This window comes from Paramacrobiotus metropolitanus, unplaced genomic scaffold (genome assembly GCF_019649055.1).
Source record: "Paramacrobiotus metropolitanus isolate TYO unplaced genomic scaffold, Prichtersi_v1.0 Parri_scaffold0000064, whole genome shotgun sequence".
NCBI classification, from domain to species: Eukaryota; Metazoa; Tardigrada; class Eutardigrada; order Parachela; family Macrobiotidae; genus Paramacrobiotus; species Paramacrobiotus metropolitanus.
Window position 1 is genome coordinate 128,550 of NW_026570284.1, and position 16,626 is coordinate 145,175.

Sequence of the window (16,626 nt, forward strand, 5' to 3'; positions counted from 1 at the left end):
CGAGGCCTTAGTCGTTTCAGTGAATCATTGAACCGTCTCCGCAGCTGTAGAAATCTTACAAGATTTAACGCATTAGGATGAAATGCTTTTTTCGAAAATTTTTTCGTTGGAGTATTTTCGACAGAATTAATGAATTGTGAAGCTGACATGAAAATATCCGTCTAATTTAATGCTGCCAAGAAGATAACAGATTCTAGATAAACTGAATCATCACAAGCAGGTGGCTGCAACAGTTTGTATGATTTGGTGGCTGCACATTTGGCTAGCAGCCTAGCTTATTTATTGACGTCAAATTATCTAAAAGTTCAGATGAAATATTGTATTTTTCAAACAAAATAGTATTGGTACTTATTATTTGGTAGGCATTTAGTATTGGTTGGGCGCGGTTGGGCGCATACTTACAACATACAAAAGAAAAATGCGTAACGATATATGGCCTGACTGACCACTTCCATGAGTTGGGATTCTGTGCAGCGCCCTGGCGTTTTGCCGCCACAGCCGCTAGTTTGTTTGTTTGTGTGGAACGGAAGAAAAAAACGTGACTGAGTGATTTGCCCAAGCGGCAGCACCGCCGCAAAGGATACAGTAGCCTAAAATGAGCAAATTTTAATTTATGTACTTTGAAGGAGTATAGATATTATAAACGATAAATACCTAGAATGTGCTTCTACTGTGTGCCCCTATAATGTTCTCCTGTCTGTTTTTCCACTGTCAGTTATATATTGTTGTTAAATTTGTAAAGGTAAAAACCATAAGAAACCAAGGAAAAACATAACAAACCATAAGAAAACATAAGTTCACAAGAAAAAATTTCACAATCCAATATGGGCGAAATGTCCTTTTTGCCAAAATGAAAGCTAGCCGAAGTGATTCAGTGCGGCGGAAATGTAACGCGGCCGAAGTGATCGGACGCGGTAGAATTCATCCTGAAAATATTTCCCGCCTGGCAATTAGAGTGCTCCTGGATCAGACTGCTCGGGAGCACTCTTCCCGTTAGGTTTTAAAAGAACACAGTATATCCGTAGAGTTTGAAATCTGGCGAGCGGAAATCGTCCGACAGTGGGATCAGGCTCCGTTCAATTTTCTTGTATATGCATGATGTATGCGTCTGTGCATGCGTGTCCAAGTTATTTGTAGTTATGCACGTCCACGCACGACCCACTAATACCGTAGAAAATCCATGTACCATCCATTTTTTAAAATGGATTTTGTGTGCTAATATTATTGCCACCATTCACTGGGCACTTCAATACTGTACCTCTATAAATAGAGAGAGATGAGAGTCTGTAGTTATAAAATAGCTACCCTATAATTTAACACTAATTTTTTTTACTTCTATGCGTAGAGACTGGAGTAAGTCATTAAAGACGTTTTGACGTTTTGTGAATGTGTGCATGTATTTTTCGGCCAATTTAGATCTAATAATGACGAACGATGATGCCCATAACAAATGGCAAAGCGCTCTGTTAGGGGCAGCGTTTGTTTGTGTGCTAATAATGACGGTTATAATTCTGATGGGTTTACTAAATACACACAATAATGCCGGTACACAGAATTTTCAACGTTATACTTTTATTACTTGCTGTTTTAGCTTACGGATGTTTATCAAAAACGCAAACTGAACTTGGATATTAGTTAATATCACGTAACGGCACGTTAAACTAAATAATATCTGTAGAACAGTGCAGTAGCACGTTTGAAAAATGATTAAAACAAAGACAGGCATGTCTCGAAAGACTAATTCCGCTAGAAGTATAAAACTACACCCAAATATCGGAGGTACAGTCGCCACCCGGATAGCGCACTTCATGGGCTCGCGCCGGACCATCGGGCTCATTATGCAGATCCACGTAGAAATCCTCATCGACCTTCATTCCATCGGGAGAACAGTTGAACATGATTATGCCGGAGCCATTTCTGCATGCAAAGGGACAAACAGGAATTAGGAACCGAAGAAGTCACGTACAGCTAGGCAGCATACGGAACGGAAATGCTGCACCGGTTCAGCTTGAATTTAATAAAATGCGCTACTGTGCAAAGAGAACTTGGAAAGTGTAATTCTAACAACTCACTTGACCATTTCCGGGTAGAACTGTTTATCATAAGAGTTCAGAATCGACATGGTAACATACAGTCGCTTTCCATCACGCGACAACTGCAACATATTTGGACCGGCTCTGCAAAGGGACAAGTGCGACATTTTTTTATTAACATAATGGAAAAGCAAAACTGGCGCTGAGTATAAATTAATGGTAAGAAACGTACTGTAAAAAACGTAAATCAGAATGGCAGAAAATTCTTACAAAATGGGATGCCCTTTAACAACCAGTCGTTCAGGCTGTTTATCCAGTTCTTTGTCTTCGACAACCTTAATTCCGGTATCCGACGAGATGAGACCACCCAAAAATACCTGTAACGGGAAAGATTTACACGTAATAAATACAATATAAATTATAATCGTCTACCGATCGAAAACGATTAAAGTTGTAGTATTCAACCGGTTGTTAACCACATACGATGCTTTCGTTTTCCCTACACGTACGAAACCGCGAATTTCTTACGGAAGATACGAATTTCGGGTTTTTGGTATCGGAAATATTATACTGGCGCACATCTCCATGAAGCCAGTCGGCAAAATAGAGAAACTGATCGTCCAAGGAAATGATGATATCGGAAATATTTGCTGTAAGGGGAGACGTAAATTTACCATCCGTAGCGAATTACCAATCAGCAACAATTAGTACTGCATCACACAGTAGTGATATTTTTTAACAACACACAGACGAGACTTGGCGGATACATCAATATCTACACAGTCTATCCGTAGTTCCTCTTAAACTCTAAGTAAATAATAAATACAGAAGCAACTGTTTATCGATCATTTAGATGTACGATCTTTAAGCGGCAGTCGCGGTGTGCCTTATACACAAGATCTTGCTTTACGACAAAGATTAATAAAGCACCAGAACGAATAAACTTACCAGGCATTGAGGGCATAGTCCAGTTTTCAACCTGCTTTGGTGGTACTTGGATCACGACTTCCGTAGTCCACTCGCCATCCTTTAAATATCAAATACATTCTTCAACTGGAACAAAGACTACAGTTTTCTAATGAACCGCATAAAAAATAGGGGAAATGTTGCATGCTCGTCTGTTTTATTTTAAACTTTACAATTTGTTACGGATTAAAGAACTGCCATACACGGGCAGCATAGCTGTTTCTTTTCATGTACAGGCATCGATATCTGGAAAGCTTAGAAACGGAAAATTTTGAACTCTTCACAAACCGGAGTCTTAAAAAATCGTCGTATTGTCGATTCCAGGGCCACACCCACAAACCCTTCGCACGCTTCCGGATTATGGAGAAAGCGTAGTTCCAGAGGCGTTGTTGAACCAGCACCTTCCTCGCCGATGTGGATAGACTTGATGAGCGTGTGGTCAGCCCAGTTCCAAAAATGCAAATAATTTCCCAGCTTATTGTTTTTCACGTCTTCCGGTGAGAATCCTTTCATGAAGCAGTTAGGAACACCGAATTCGCTGGATACCTTTAAATGGCACAAAATCAGCAAACAATTAATAAAATTAAAGGATTTCTACTGCTACACATGCAATATAACCATTTACAGAACTTTCTACTGCCACAATAATTTATCTATTATTTTTGGAAGATAGTGTACGAAACGAAAAACGGATCCCTCAATGACCAAATAATTAACCATACCACAAAAGGTATCAACATATTATAGTGAGTACAGTACGCTACTTAATTCTAATGGCTGCCGCCTGCCGACTATCGTAGCGATCATAAAATACTACACAGTATACGCGCATCGGTTCGAGTATTTTTCCTGCACAGCGGTTATTACTCTTACAATACGAATGCACTTAATTGGAAAGCCTCAGTAGTTTGCAAATGGATTATGGATACCACCGAAAATCACAGAATGAATAACAGTGGCCCACATAAATTTTTTATATGCTTAATTATAACCAATATTATCTGTGTTTTGCAGTTTAAAAAATATAGATATAATACTTGAATGCGCGCATCGTACTGTACACGCAAGTGTACCATGATATTGTGACGCGGCTGATACCAGAAATCATAGCCCATGACCGGTCGGTCATTGCGATTCCACAATCCGGTGGGTTCGAAGGTTTTTCCATCCAGCAGCAAGAAGGATCCCTTGCCTTCGCCGTACTTATCACCCATGTACGATATCATCACCTCGCCGCTGGGCAGACAGTGCACCGTATGGGGATGCGTGGCGTCGAACTTCTCGGCCACTTCCGCGCCGGAAATCACCTTGAACAGTGTGGGTTGCGCGGGATTCTGCACGTCCACAATGTGAATATTACCGCTGTTGATGCCGGGAACAACGAGATAGCGGTGCTGCATGGCCGGATTCTTGCAGCTGACGCAGCTGTTCCACCCGAAATGGTGTAGTTCATCTTTCGGATCAGATGAATACAGACGATGGATGACCTACACAAACATCAATACTTCCAAGTATTCCAATCAGCATTAACATGAGCAATATAACAAACACTTTACGAAATAAATAAAGTAAAAAAATCAAACCAGTAGATAGATGAAATTTCGATAGATGAAATTACATGACATTAAATTGCGCACGTACAACAAAAAAACATAAGTAATATCATTAATACAGTAGCGAAAAGCTTAGCGCAGGAGTCGATGGCCACGCGCCGCCACAGAAAAACCAGAAAATTGTAATATGTACTTGTACATCTATCAACTGTGAAATACCAGCATGAGATTGTTGGTTGATTATTAAAAAGTGAGCAGGAAATCTCAACTTACTTTCCCGTAATTGCTGGAACTGGGATCAGCGTCTATCGTAGCCAAATATCCGCATTTATCCTGTTCATTCTCTTCCGACTGCAGGCACAGGACGTACAAATATTTTTCCCGTGGCGACTTCATGGCCTCCACAGGTGTCTGCGCACTGTGGCACTGGCCGGCCACCGCCGTTTCGCCGCAGCATGGCTTGTCGCTGGTCGTTTTGGTATCCTCTTCCGCTTTCTTTACCTGCTCCACTTTCTTCTCCACTGGACTGCTCTCTTTCCCTGCAACGCTTCCTGGCATTTTTGCAGTTGCGATATTTTGTAGAAAATCGTGCAAAACTGGAGAAAACAGTAAACAAGTATAGGAAAAGTCGATCGGATTGCAGGTTGGCAGAACTAACTCACATGCAGCGTAAACACCTAAAGGCGAAGATTCGGCATAAACACGGGTATTTACTGTACTTCTGGCTTTTGAAATTCTGGCTAATACTGTACTGCACTTTGCGAGTACGGTATAGACTTGCACTGGTAGGTACCAGCACAGCGTACGCGGTACTACCTACAGACTACAGTATATCAAGGTGCTTATGAATTGGTTTAAAATAATATGATTACACTGTGCTGACAACAAAAAGTGAGATATTGTGATAAGGCGTTAGCGGTTAATTAAGATCTTTATCGGTTTAACCCGGCACGATGCCTGGATGCCCGGTGATCGCGCACCTGCCGAAGTACTGCACATACCATCGATCTACATATAGATATTACGATTTACATTCATAGCTAGCCAGTTAAGACATTGTGAGAAATGTACTATTGGAAATTAAATAAAACTTTTATTGCTAGCCAATAACTATTGTATTCTCTACTTATACGTAATTACAGTAGGTAGTGAATACGTTTATGCTACTGCATAATGCATACGCTTATGGATTAATCACATAAATACCATTCAATCATATTCTAATGCAACCATCAATAATCATTTCACATCTATATTTTGCACTACGCACATGATGCAGGCACTACAAAGCCGCAGCTTCAAATTTACTCTTTCGTGTGGATCGAAACTAAAAACGCTGGCCTACACCAAAAAGCATATGGCAGAAGAATACGCCCAGTGGGGCTGTAACAAATAAAATACAATTAAAAAAATACAAAAATTAACTTCTTTCAATAAAACCTAAAATTCCCATGTGGATAACCATCTCATCCCATGCATGGTGCTGTTAACAGAATCAGCAAAACTACCACTCATCCCGTATACTAACGGATAAAACAGATAAAAGCTAAAACCCAGAATTACAGCTATCACAACTCCGAAAGTCCACTCAACCACCATCTTTCCGCTTTGTCCAAGGCACCGGGTGACAATATCGCAAACAAGGCAAGTAACTAATCCTACAAACAAATGTAAAAGAGAAATAATACCATCACGAAGCATGGCAGCTCTCACTTCTCAGTTCAAGTTGCCACATTCAATCATAAAACAATTTTCTGAAAAATTAGTCACTGATTAGTTACTTACCGGAAATCATGCAGGCAAACATGTGCGCTGGGAAGTAATGATGATAGTACAAGATTCGTCCCATGCAGTAGAAGGGTACATAATGCACAAACCATCCCAAAAACATCCATCGCGTCGGATGCAGATACTGCGCTTCTAAACGGTCTAACTCCGCATTCGGCTTGTAATTTCGTTTTTTACGTACGGCGAAACAACACTCCACAATTGCATACACCAACCACACCAGCATATTCCCCCACCAAATGATGGGATTCCCCAGAAGGTAGATCCGCATTTCACCTGCCGAGAAGAACTGCCCACGCACATCAATAGGCCACTGCCAAGGTTTGGAAAAGGCTTCGCCTTCCTTCGGCTTCAGTCCACTATTCCCTTTGACCATGACCTTATGGGATTCCAGAAATCGCTTGAGAAAACTGGGCGCATGACTACTGAATGTCACATTCGGCAACAAAGGAAAATGGACGAACTCCACATGGAATAATTCATTGTCGAAGGATGTCCGTTTCGGTTTTGGATTACATGTCACTTCCAGCTGCTCCCAGGCCCATTTCGGTAATTGTTTGGTTCCAGATTCCAGAATACATCTTGTGTTGTGATGCACTAACCGGAAATGGTTAACCATTGTTTTCACAATTTCTTTTGGTTGTCCGTTTTCTATCACAACTTCCCATACATCATTTCCAGTCGAATCAGTGCCGTTTTCTCCATATCCAGAGACCTAAAATTTTGTACATACAAAAGCATTCTCAACTGACAAAAACCCCGGCTTAAAATGTTAAGACAACTAGTTTAGGGAATCACGTGCAGGAAAAAATAAATATTCACTTTATCATAAATTCTAGAAACGTTTCGTGATTCAAACGGCATGCTGCAATGAACTCTACTGGTAAACGAAAGAGACAAATGTTGCCACCACACTACAAATATCATACGTATCCTGGGTTAGCCTGTTTCACCGCCGAAGCATACATACAATAAACCAAAAAGCGGTATCGAAACAAATTCGGGAACTATTTTTAAGATTAATGATAACTTATGCTCCAAAACCAAAAACTTGAATACTCTTAACGCGTTCAAGTATTCAGTCGTTCGTTGTTTTCCTGAAGTACTTAAAACACAGAAAGGGCGATTCGATTTGTTTCACAAGACACCAAATTCCGACGGCCAAAATCCTCACCTGATAATGATGCTTCGTGACCGGTGCAGCAAGCCGTTGAGCATGAAGGTTTTTTCCCGTGACAGCATGTGTTAATCTCAGCAAATCCCCATTGCGTAAAAAATCCACTGTTGTTGGTCCACCCTCCGGTAACTGTTCGTCAACCTTTTTCAGTCTCCACAAATTATTGTCGTCCTTATGAGCATAGCACGTCACCTGCTGATAACCACTGGATTCTTCGGACGACGAAGGATACACATGGACATGCGAATGCAAATAAGCGCCGTTAGCTTTCGTATTTTTCAGCGCGATCATTGCTCCATATGCAACTTCTCCCGGCATCGTGGCGTTATTCAACGGGTTGCCAATTAAAACCGACTGGAACGCTGAACTGTAAAGCCATCTCCCGGTCCGCTGCGGTTCAAAACAGCTAAATGGATGGCGAAGAAACTCAGATAGAAAACAACCGGAAAAATTATTAAGCACACAGCTCGCGCGGCGGTTTGTTTGCATAGTTGAAAAAAGGAATACAGCTGATCGGACCATAACAATAGTAATCGAAAGATGGTCGACAGTCCAACCCAGAGCACGATAAAAATCCCGACAAATTTCACGCACATAGCGCAACTGAGAAAGAATCCGCATAAAATGTGCCAAAACCACCAGCGAGCATTTAACGAGCGGTCTTCATGGTGCCAGCTCTTAACGCAAGACCACGTTGTTGCCATGATAAAAAACAACAATGGAGAATCCAGCAAGATATACCTGAAAGAACAACCGTTGCTTCCAGAAAGACTGCAGAATGCTGCTGTAACATTTTCCTGCGGAAGCAAACGGGCAAAATACTAAAACCTGTACCACGACAGAGATTAGAGACACATATAACCTCATACAAAGGAAGGAAAAAATGGCGTAAGAAAAATAAATAGCATCTGGTGAGAAAACTAAATCATTCAAAAAATTACAGTGCGTCAGCAAAAAACTGAAAAGGCAGATAAAAACTAACGCCTGATACAGTAACAGAATAATATAATAACACAAACAACACGGCGATAAAATAAATAAACCAAAAATGCAAGAATTTAAAAAAATTAACAAAAAAGATCGACAAAAAAAAGACTATCGAAAAATATTTTTCGGTTGAAAATGATAAGCCGAATTTTCAATTACAAGAAGAGTCACAAAAATTACTTACCGAGAAATCTAAGAAACGATCAACACAACAAGAACAAGAAAATTTTCGGTAAAAAATGATAAGCCATCTTACCGAGTTAGTGTCGCCATTCCCGTGTCAAACAAAATACACGCCGCCGCCACACTGCTGGCCCGCACCGATTTCGACAGCGCGTAGACAATCTCGAAGGCCAACGGGACCAGCAGTGCTCCCAAAAACGCGCAGTACACGCGCATGCCCACATAGGGATGATCGTCAAATTTATCCCCGGGTTTATCCCAACTGAACGTCCCGTTGTATCCGCTCAGATAGCCCACCAGTGCAATGGACATTTTGCCCAGCGGTGGATGGACGTCGAAGAAAAATGTCCGATTAATGTACCAGCTGGCCATTTTCCCGAAATGCGTCTCATCCCAGCACACCCACTCGGGAATGGCGATCTGGTAGAAGCGTGTGTACAGACTGAGCAGTGTTAGAATGGTCAGTGCGCTGAAGCGCGGGCTGATGTTGAAAAATCCACTGGGCACCAATGTTTCGCCCGATGACACTTCTGTCTTCGCCGCAGCGATGGGTTTTTCGGGGACATTTTTGGCAGATTTCTCGGGCTTCGGTGGGCTGTCTTTTTATCTTTTTTATGATTTACAGCGAGATCGGTTTTCTTTTTGGGAGATTTTCCGTCGGTTGCCATCTGACCACAAAATCAACAGCGCAAACGAGATCACCTAAAAATATATCAATTTATTTAATGCTGAAAAACGACAGCTGGTACATCAAAAACAAACCGATACGGGACAAGCGGTAGTACAAATGATAAATCCACAAAAATCTGGAACGCGGTCGCCATAAGTCGTACTGTGTGCTTGAATGAATGGCAAACTCAACTGGCACACTATTTACGCTATTCGTGTCAACGGCTCGGTCCCACCAGTGAACAATATAAAAAAATGCTTAAAAAACTTACACCCTGATTCAATTGCGGATCAAACCTTTGCCTTGAGATAAGAGCCTGCAGCGGACATCCAGATTTCGATCTTCATTATCACAGTCAAACTCAAGCCCAACTGAGCCATACCGAGTAGCGTCAACTAATCCACTGTTTCTCATTTTGTATCGTTACGGTCTGCACTTAGGGATCGTATTCGCAAAGACTATAGCGAGTGCGATAACAATATGAAATTGTCCATATCCCCCGAGGCATACCGCTGTTAAAATTTTTAAAACAGGTTTAGGTATTCACTTTATTGCTTTATGACTCCAGGTTTTACAGGCAACAGTTTTACAGACAAACACAATCAGCAGTTTAGAAACGAATGTGTAGAACAAGCAGCCGCCTCTGGTGTCGGATTCATCGGAAGCAAAAGAACGCCGCCTTGTGCGGTTGGTTAGTCTTACCACAACCGTAAAAGTCTTTAGACTATGTACTGTGTTGTCGAGTCAACTTGGCACCTTTTCGTACAGTGAGTTATACGCTAAGCGGATACGACTCACTGAGTACATCGCGAGAGTGTTTCCCCATCACAGATTTTGCGAAATGATGTGCCTTTTTCCAAGACAGCATAGAAATTTTCTTTTGCCTTGACTGTTGAACTTTTCAGTATTCTGATGTGGCTGACTGCAAGACAGAGTATGTCCAGAAAAGTTATCTCATGTTTCTTGAATCTACTTTTCCGACCGATTTACTGGTTAAACAGTCACTCAGTGTTTGCTCTCTGTAAAAAACGATTGTCGCTACAATTTCCTTAACAATAAAATTCGCACTTCCATATCACCGCATAATCTGATCTGTTCATTGAACAAATACTTCACAGCTCACGCGAGACATATTCACAGCAGGCGTAAATCAATATTTTGTAAAACTGTTCTAACACAACATATTACTTGTTAACAAACATAACTGACAATATTTTACACAGCACTTGATAATATTGTACGCAAAGGCATCTACGCTTGCGACATCCCGTGGGAAGATGGCGGTGGACCAGAGACAACCGGCTCATAAGGATGATCCATCACTGCCAAGTGGTCTTTGTAGTACACCGTCGGGCAAAACACCGCAAATGCGGCAGTGGCCACACCCCATACCGGCGCGGTCAGGACGCCCAGCCGGGTGGGAATCTTTAAGTTCTTGTGGTGCAAGTAACTCCAAAAACCTACAAAAATACTGCGTTCATCAGTTTGTCTTCCACCAGCCAGAAAGAAAAGGGCGAAAAAACGAGACTTCTTAAGTCCCTGTTCCGAGAATAAAATTTCTGAAGATACTTTCTCAACTGATACAATTGAAACTATCCATCTAAACTCATACGGCGAACAATATAACAATTATTATTATGCTATTGTGTTAAAATAGGATTAAAGCGATGATTAAACATTACAAAAAACATTATTGAATGTGCAGTACAATACATACGGTAGCGAAACTGTGTTTGAATAATCAGTATTTATATTTCTAATTGAAAAATGGACACAACTACCGCAGTTCAATTAACTGTCAAAGAAATCTCCAGCTGAGAAATTCTGGACAATAGATCAGAAAGTTTTCACGCTACACTGTACACTGTGATTTGAGAATACTTTGTTATAATTAATACCAGAGCAAAAATTAAAAAAATTATACTCGCACAGATGCTTGATGCTTGATTAGAAAGAGCCAAAGACAAAAACAAAAGAATTCTGTAAATTAATAAAAATTTATACAACAGACAATCACAACAGTATACGAATAATACGTGTTAAATGTTAATAATAGTAAGGACTGCGGGTGTTATAAATAATGTGTCTTTAAATGGTTAGCGTACTGCAGATTGCAATCTCCAGTGATGTTGATATTCCAAAAATTTTTCTGATTACGTCCTTACCAAATGCTGAACCAATGGCTAATCCATAAACACCAAAAGGCCAAATGAAGCTCTGCGCGACGACAGCTTTACGCTTTAATCTGTCCTGAAACGATGGAACCTTCCACTGCGATGGAGATAAATGGGGTGCCTGCAAGACAAACCACGTTCAAAATCAATATTACAATTACTCACGGTGAATTCACCGTGCTGATACACTATAATGATTTCCTGGCAATTCCTGCCATACCAAAGATTGTTGGTCATTCCAACTTTCGGTGTTGTACTTCAGGATGTTTTCCTGGCCTCTGTAGGGATAGGAACGCGGGGCAGCATCAGCAGTCATGGTGAATCCCAGTTTGCAACACTGTGCTAGGTTTACGAGGGAAACAATCTCAGTATCATGCAACTGCATATGAACATCTGCAGTGCTTGCAAAATAAAGTGTCCAGTTGTTCCAACAAACGTTCCAACAAACTCAGGACTTACGACTTTAACAAGAAATCAAATTTTCGAAATCAAAATTGATCAGATGGTTTTTAACTTGCAAGAGTCCACCTAACTCAGCTCCAAAGCGTCAAATTCAGTTCTCGTAGCATACACCCCCGGGAAGGGTGCTTGAAGATATTTCTGCCAACCGCCTAGAAATACCGTATAATATTTTTTGTTTTGATATTATTTTACTTTTTCGAAACTTAGAGTAGTAGTTACTAACAATGTAAGATTCAGCAAAATCACGCTTTAGAAATGCTTCAAAGCGGTCGGAAAAGCTAGGGTAGTGCGCAATACTCAGCCAAAAGTTTTTTCCCAAAAAAACAGAACTCCAAAAGAAAAATTTTAAAATCGGAAAATAGATTCGAATGTGGAAAGGAATTAAAACAACCTACTGAGATATTTCTGAAGCATACAAAAATGATTAATCACTGCCTTTTGCAGAACGGGTTGGATGCTTCCTGTAAAATAATTACACCAATGACGTAGAGCGCCGTCTTCCTGCGCAGACAGGGGCGTTTTATTACTTCGCATAATTTTGAGATCCACAAAAGTTTTTCTTTTACAAACAGAAACCGGAAAGGTGAAAGACAAAAAGGGCATATAACACGGATTTCGTCAACCGCCGCGAAAACCGACCACGGCAAAAATTATAAACAGAAAAACCCGACTGAAACCCGAAAACACAATAAAAATGTGATGAAACCCATCCGGCAGATCAATCCATCCCCACACCGGAAGACAAATCAACAGGAAGCACCCAGCCAATAATAGACATCCGGAATTATTTTCCCTTAATTTATTGTTCCGCTTGGTCCATTTGATTACACCACATCATGCCGCAGCCGTTCCATCTCCTTATCCAGATCGTCGACTTTATGCGCAATCCGCTCATTCACATGCGCCACCAGGGAGCGGTAGAAGTGGATGGCAAAAATCAGGAACAACAGGATCAACGGCGCAATGATGGCCGCCGACGCGTACTGCGCACTGGGCAGATCGTGGAATTTCACCCAGCACAGCAGCCCCACATCCACCAGGAACAAAATCAAACCCAGCAGGGTACTGCAGATCCACGACGCTTCAATGTAGTATTTCATCCGCTCGTGAGGCGATTCCCAGACAGAGTCCTTGGTGGAGGAGGCCGCTTCCAGATTGGGCAGGATGCAGGTGCTGATCATCAGGGACAGCATGTGGCAGGCTACCAATAGGGTGGTGCACACGCAGAACGCGATGACCAGTTCTGGTGGTCGCGAATGACGTCCTTATCAATCTGCACTTCAACCATGGCCACCTAAATGCACATACCAATTTAATCGTATATTAATATTATACCTTCACATTTAAACAAACTAATTTAGCTTTATTTATTTTTTCCACATTTTTTTGTTATAAAATGTGTTTTGTTTTATAAAACGCTCAGTTTTTTGTTTTTAATAAAACTGAAATAATTATTTTCATTTTTTGAGAAAAACTGTAACCATAAAAATTAAAAAAGGCTCCAAGGCAAGGCAAAATCTCATAAACGTAACAGCGGTAACAAACTTCTGATTTTTTTGAGATTCTGATTCTATGGCTCGGCATAATTGAGCCAAGCATGCTGAGTGCTGCGAAAGAAATTTTCTCCATATTCTAAGTTGTTTTCCCGACTTGTTATTCTTACCATAGCGAACCCGCTGAGAAGAGCCGATGTGCGACTGCTGGCTTTGAGTTTGGCGCGACTGAGCTGCAGATGTTTCCATCGCACTGCCGTGGATTCCTGGTGCTTGCTCATGTTCCTCGGGAAATAGTATAAATCATCTGAAAAACAGAAAGATGTATTCCGTACGGTGTCCATATTCAAGGTAGAGCACTGAATAGGCACGCAAAATAATCACAAAAGTCAGAAACAGAATGTGGCAAGCGCAATAATAGTTTTTAAAAGAGTAGAACCTGCAGAAAGAACTCAAGAAACGCGAAACTTTTTGTTTTTGCCCACTATCTGTTTCGTACAGGCAATTAATCCCTTCTCACCAATCAGCAGTTTTATTGATCAAAAGGATGCGGCGGATGCGGATGCAGATCTGTAGCACGAGAAATTATTCCCACTGCACTACGTTAGCGTCTCGCTGCGAAATGCAAGCAGTTATAGGCACTGCGGCGGGATATGTTTACACAATGCTTTTGCAATTCACAGCTACACTCCACTACAATAATTCCACAGTCATAAGGCACGGAAAATCCAATTAAAATTCCAAGCTTTATGTTATTAAATAATTATGGTGAAAGCTAAAAGCAAATAAATGCGTAAGCAAAAGTTTTACTCATATTTTATAAAACATAATAGTATAACTATTACAACCGTTTCAATATGCGTTTTAATAAAACGCATACTCGTACATGCATATTGCATAATTATTATTGATATCGCCAACCAAAACAGTACTTGCCAAGTAAGTTTAAACTAGTAAGTACGTACAGATACATAATATCTATATACATTATTACAAAGTTTAAGTATACTCGTATGCCATATATGCGTTTGATAAATTCAGTACAATACTTACGAAGTTACAGGACCCGATCCGGAAGCTGGCTCGTTTCAAAAGAACCGGTGTTAAACACAAAATGAGAAATAAAAGGTTTTATGTACAATACTGTACGCCGCATACCGGCACATGTCTATCTAATTATGCACTTATGCTAACTGTAAAGCCAACCCGCCTCGAAAGAAAATACCAGGAGAAAAACAGCGAATGAAACAACAGTATTTACAAAGAATAGTTTTAAAATTATTTTCCTAAATTCCAGAGTCCGTGACTAGTACGAACAGCACATAAAATATTGTGGCTGATAAGGGTTACACCGCGATAACAATATCCTGACACATGCACTATAGAAGTACCCGTGCGTGAAAAAATGTGGAATAATACCAATGTACTTACTGCCGACGCTTGAGCTGGGAGAATAATTTAACTGAGAATTAGTCTCCATAAATCCGCGGTATTGTGCAGCAGAAGGTAAAGTTATAAATCAAAATGGGTAATCAAAATCACAATTGTCCCCGAACTATGCTCCATGCAACAGTTCACAGCGGTAAAAAAATGTACGTATTCGGGCCCGGCCTTGATGTGCCTTCATTTTTCCTCGTCTGACAAGACGTGGTTATCTTTATGCGAAAACTTCTTTGCGACAACATTATCATTATATAAGCAGCTTACGGCAAATATTAATAGTCACTGCATCGTCAGTTAGAAGGCGTAGTAACTACTGTAGCTGGAGAAAATTTTCCGCTTCCGTAGGAGTAAAAGTGCTTGTTGTCAATTAACGATAAGTCAGTTTGCCCATGCACCGTACTATGTGTAGAAGTATCTGTATGTAAAATGATAGATGTTACTTTGCCAGTAGCAGGATATCGTGTTGCATTGCTTTCGGGCGTTTAGGTTATTAATTATCACAGTACGTATAAAATTATTAATCTGTGGGAAGGTGGTCGCAGTTGGCGCGCACGTGTAGTACAGTGCTAACCAGACTAAAATTAGTTTTCATAACATTTAATGGTTACATCGATGTATGGTATCTGTAGGTATGTCGTATGCGTAATGTATAATTTGGCTGGTCAGTCGTACATTTTTATATGCGATAATAAATGGGCTCATCACTTTCTGCTCTTTCGTTTACATTAGCACAAGTTCATATACTTCTATTGATATATGTTTTCGTTACCCGAATTACACTCAGCGGTTTAGGCTAGCTACCAGAACTCGGGGCTCTAACTGTGCATGTTCATTTTAAACAATTAATAAGTATTGTAAATTATTGCATACAATTATCACTAGACACAACTTTTATTAAAGTATCAGTTGCAAGATTCTGTTCTGAGTTTTCCGTACATGTTTACAAATTGTTAGCTAGACTATGCCAGGTCTCACAAAAAATTCTACAAAATTTATTAATATCAGTGCACAATCGATAGGATCGTGGGATCTAAATATACGTGGCTTGAAAATTAATTATAATATTTATGGGCTGTGATGACCCCTCTGGGTCACTTGTTTTCGTAAATAAATTAAATACCATAGCAAACATGCAGTTAATTAGCAAATGCGCACGTAGACATAAATAGACAGGACGTTTATCGCTACAGAGATGGCTGGCGAAGCATGATTAAAGTAGGTACATGGTTTATTATGGAGAGACGACAACAAGTGAAGCCCGATGAGCCGCGAAACAAATTAGACCGGTACTAGTATCCATTGCATTGTTGTGTCTTTGGACGCGCGCGTGTTCCGCTTTCAACGCTGTGCCGGGAAGCGCGTTGAACTCGCAATCAAGGATAAGAGATCAATAGGATGAAAAGGTCATCGTCAAGTGCACACGATATATACATGTGCTGGTTTGATGGAACGACGTGGATCCATTAGGTGATACTGCGCGGTGTTTCTTGATTGTTCACTTGTACATTTATTAGAACATATTCGGTCGTATGGGCCAGAACGGCATATTGCGTCCGTAGGTGTGCAGGAAGAGTTTTTTCTCCCGACTGTCTTCCGGTCCGGGAAATTGATCATGCCGCTGCGGCTAATGCTGCCAGCCGGGCTGATGTAATCCAGTGCCGGGTCAGACCGTTTACCGGCTCGCGGGATAGGAATGG

General features: G+C 40.8%; 4 protein-coding genes across 5 annotated transcripts; all 4 read right to left on the bottom strand.

Annotated features, from left to right (window-relative positions):
- Window positions 1–1,544: 1,544 nt before the first annotated feature.
- LOC129593845 (methanethiol oxidase-like) lies at window positions 1,545–5,360 on the bottom strand. 2 transcript variants are annotated; one of them, XM_055490321.1, is made up of 9 exons: window positions 5,215–5,360; window positions 4,826–5,148; window positions 4,073–4,486; window positions 3,288–3,545; window positions 2,982–3,060; window positions 2,562–2,683; window positions 2,304–2,410; window positions 2,073–2,177; window positions 1,545–1,917 (listed from the first exon to the last, which is right to left on the bottom strand). In XM_055490321.1, exons 2-9 carry the CDS (start codon window positions 5,108–5,110, stop codon window positions 1,761–1,763), a joined length of 1,527 nt encoding a protein of 508 aa, XP_055346296.1. In that variant the 5' UTR covers window positions 5,111–5,148; window positions 5,215–5,360; the 3' UTR covers window positions 1,545–1,760. The 2 variants fall into 2 exon arrangements, with proteins under 2 accessions (XP_055346296.1, XP_055346295.1); XM_055490320.1 differs by lacking the exon at window positions 5,215–5,360 and having other exon boundaries at window positions 1,546–1,917; window positions 4,826–5,206.
- A 478-nt stretch (window positions 5,361–5,838) lies between these two features.
- On the bottom strand, window positions 5,839–9,771 carry LOC129593833 (protein O-mannosyl-transferase 2-like). The gene is given in 6 exon segments (XM_055490309.1): window positions 5,839–6,210; window positions 6,338–7,055; window positions 7,515–7,888; window positions 7,891–8,258; window positions 8,761–9,286; window positions 9,654–9,771. Coding segments are annotated over 6 exon segments (2,322 nt in total). The 3' UTR covers window positions 5,839–5,992.
- A 653-nt stretch (window positions 9,772–10,424) lies between these two features.
- On the bottom strand, window positions 10,425–12,046 carry LOC129593856 (uncharacterized). The gene is made up of 3 exons (XM_055490340.1): window positions 11,752–12,046; window positions 11,523–11,652; window positions 10,425–10,817 (listed from the first exon to the last, which is right to left on the bottom strand). Exons 1-3 carry the CDS (start codon window positions 11,914–11,916, stop codon window positions 10,609–10,611), a joined length of 504 nt encoding a protein of 167 aa, XP_055346315.1. The 5' UTR covers window positions 11,917–12,046; the 3' UTR covers window positions 10,425–10,608.
- Window positions 12,047–12,499: 453 nt separating this feature from the next.
- Window positions 12,500–15,311, bottom strand: LOC129593855 (calcium release-activated calcium channel protein 1-like). Its single transcript, XM_055490339.1, is given in 4 exon segments — window positions 12,500–13,249; window positions 13,252–13,287; window positions 13,657–13,793; window positions 14,918–15,311. Coding segments are annotated over 4 exon segments (654 nt in total). The 5' UTR covers window positions 14,967–15,311; the 3' UTR covers window positions 12,500–12,817.
- Between the last annotated feature and the right edge of the window lie 1,315 nt (window positions 15,312–16,626).

Excerpts from the sequence above, each read along its gene's own strand:
- LOC129593845 (XM_055490321.1), bottom strand. The coding sequence starts at position 5,110 with ATGCCAGGAAGCGTTGCAGGGAAAGAGAGCAGTCCAGTGGAGAAGAAA. Across the intron at positions 4,487-4,825 it reads GTTCCAGCAATTACGGGAAA|GTCATCCATCGTCTGTATTC; the intron begins GTAAGTTGAGAT and ends ATGTTTGTGTAG. Across the intron at positions 1,918-2,072 it reads TTCTACCCGGAAATGGTCAA|AAATGGCTCCGGCATAATCA; the intron begins GTGAGTTGTTAG and ends CTTTGCATGCAG.
- LOC129593856 (XM_055490340.1), bottom strand. The coding sequence starts at position 11,916 with ATGCAGTTGCATGATACTGAGATTGTTTCCCTCGTAAACCTAGCACAG. Across the intron at positions 11,653-11,751 it reads GGAATGACCAACAATCTTTG|GCACCCCATTTATCTCCATC; the intron begins GTATGGCAGGAA and ends TTTGTCTTGCAG. Across the intron at positions 10,818-11,522 it reads AGCCATTGGTTCAGCATTTG|GTTTTTGGAGTTACTTGCAC; the intron begins GTAAGGACGTAA and ends GTATTTTTGTAG.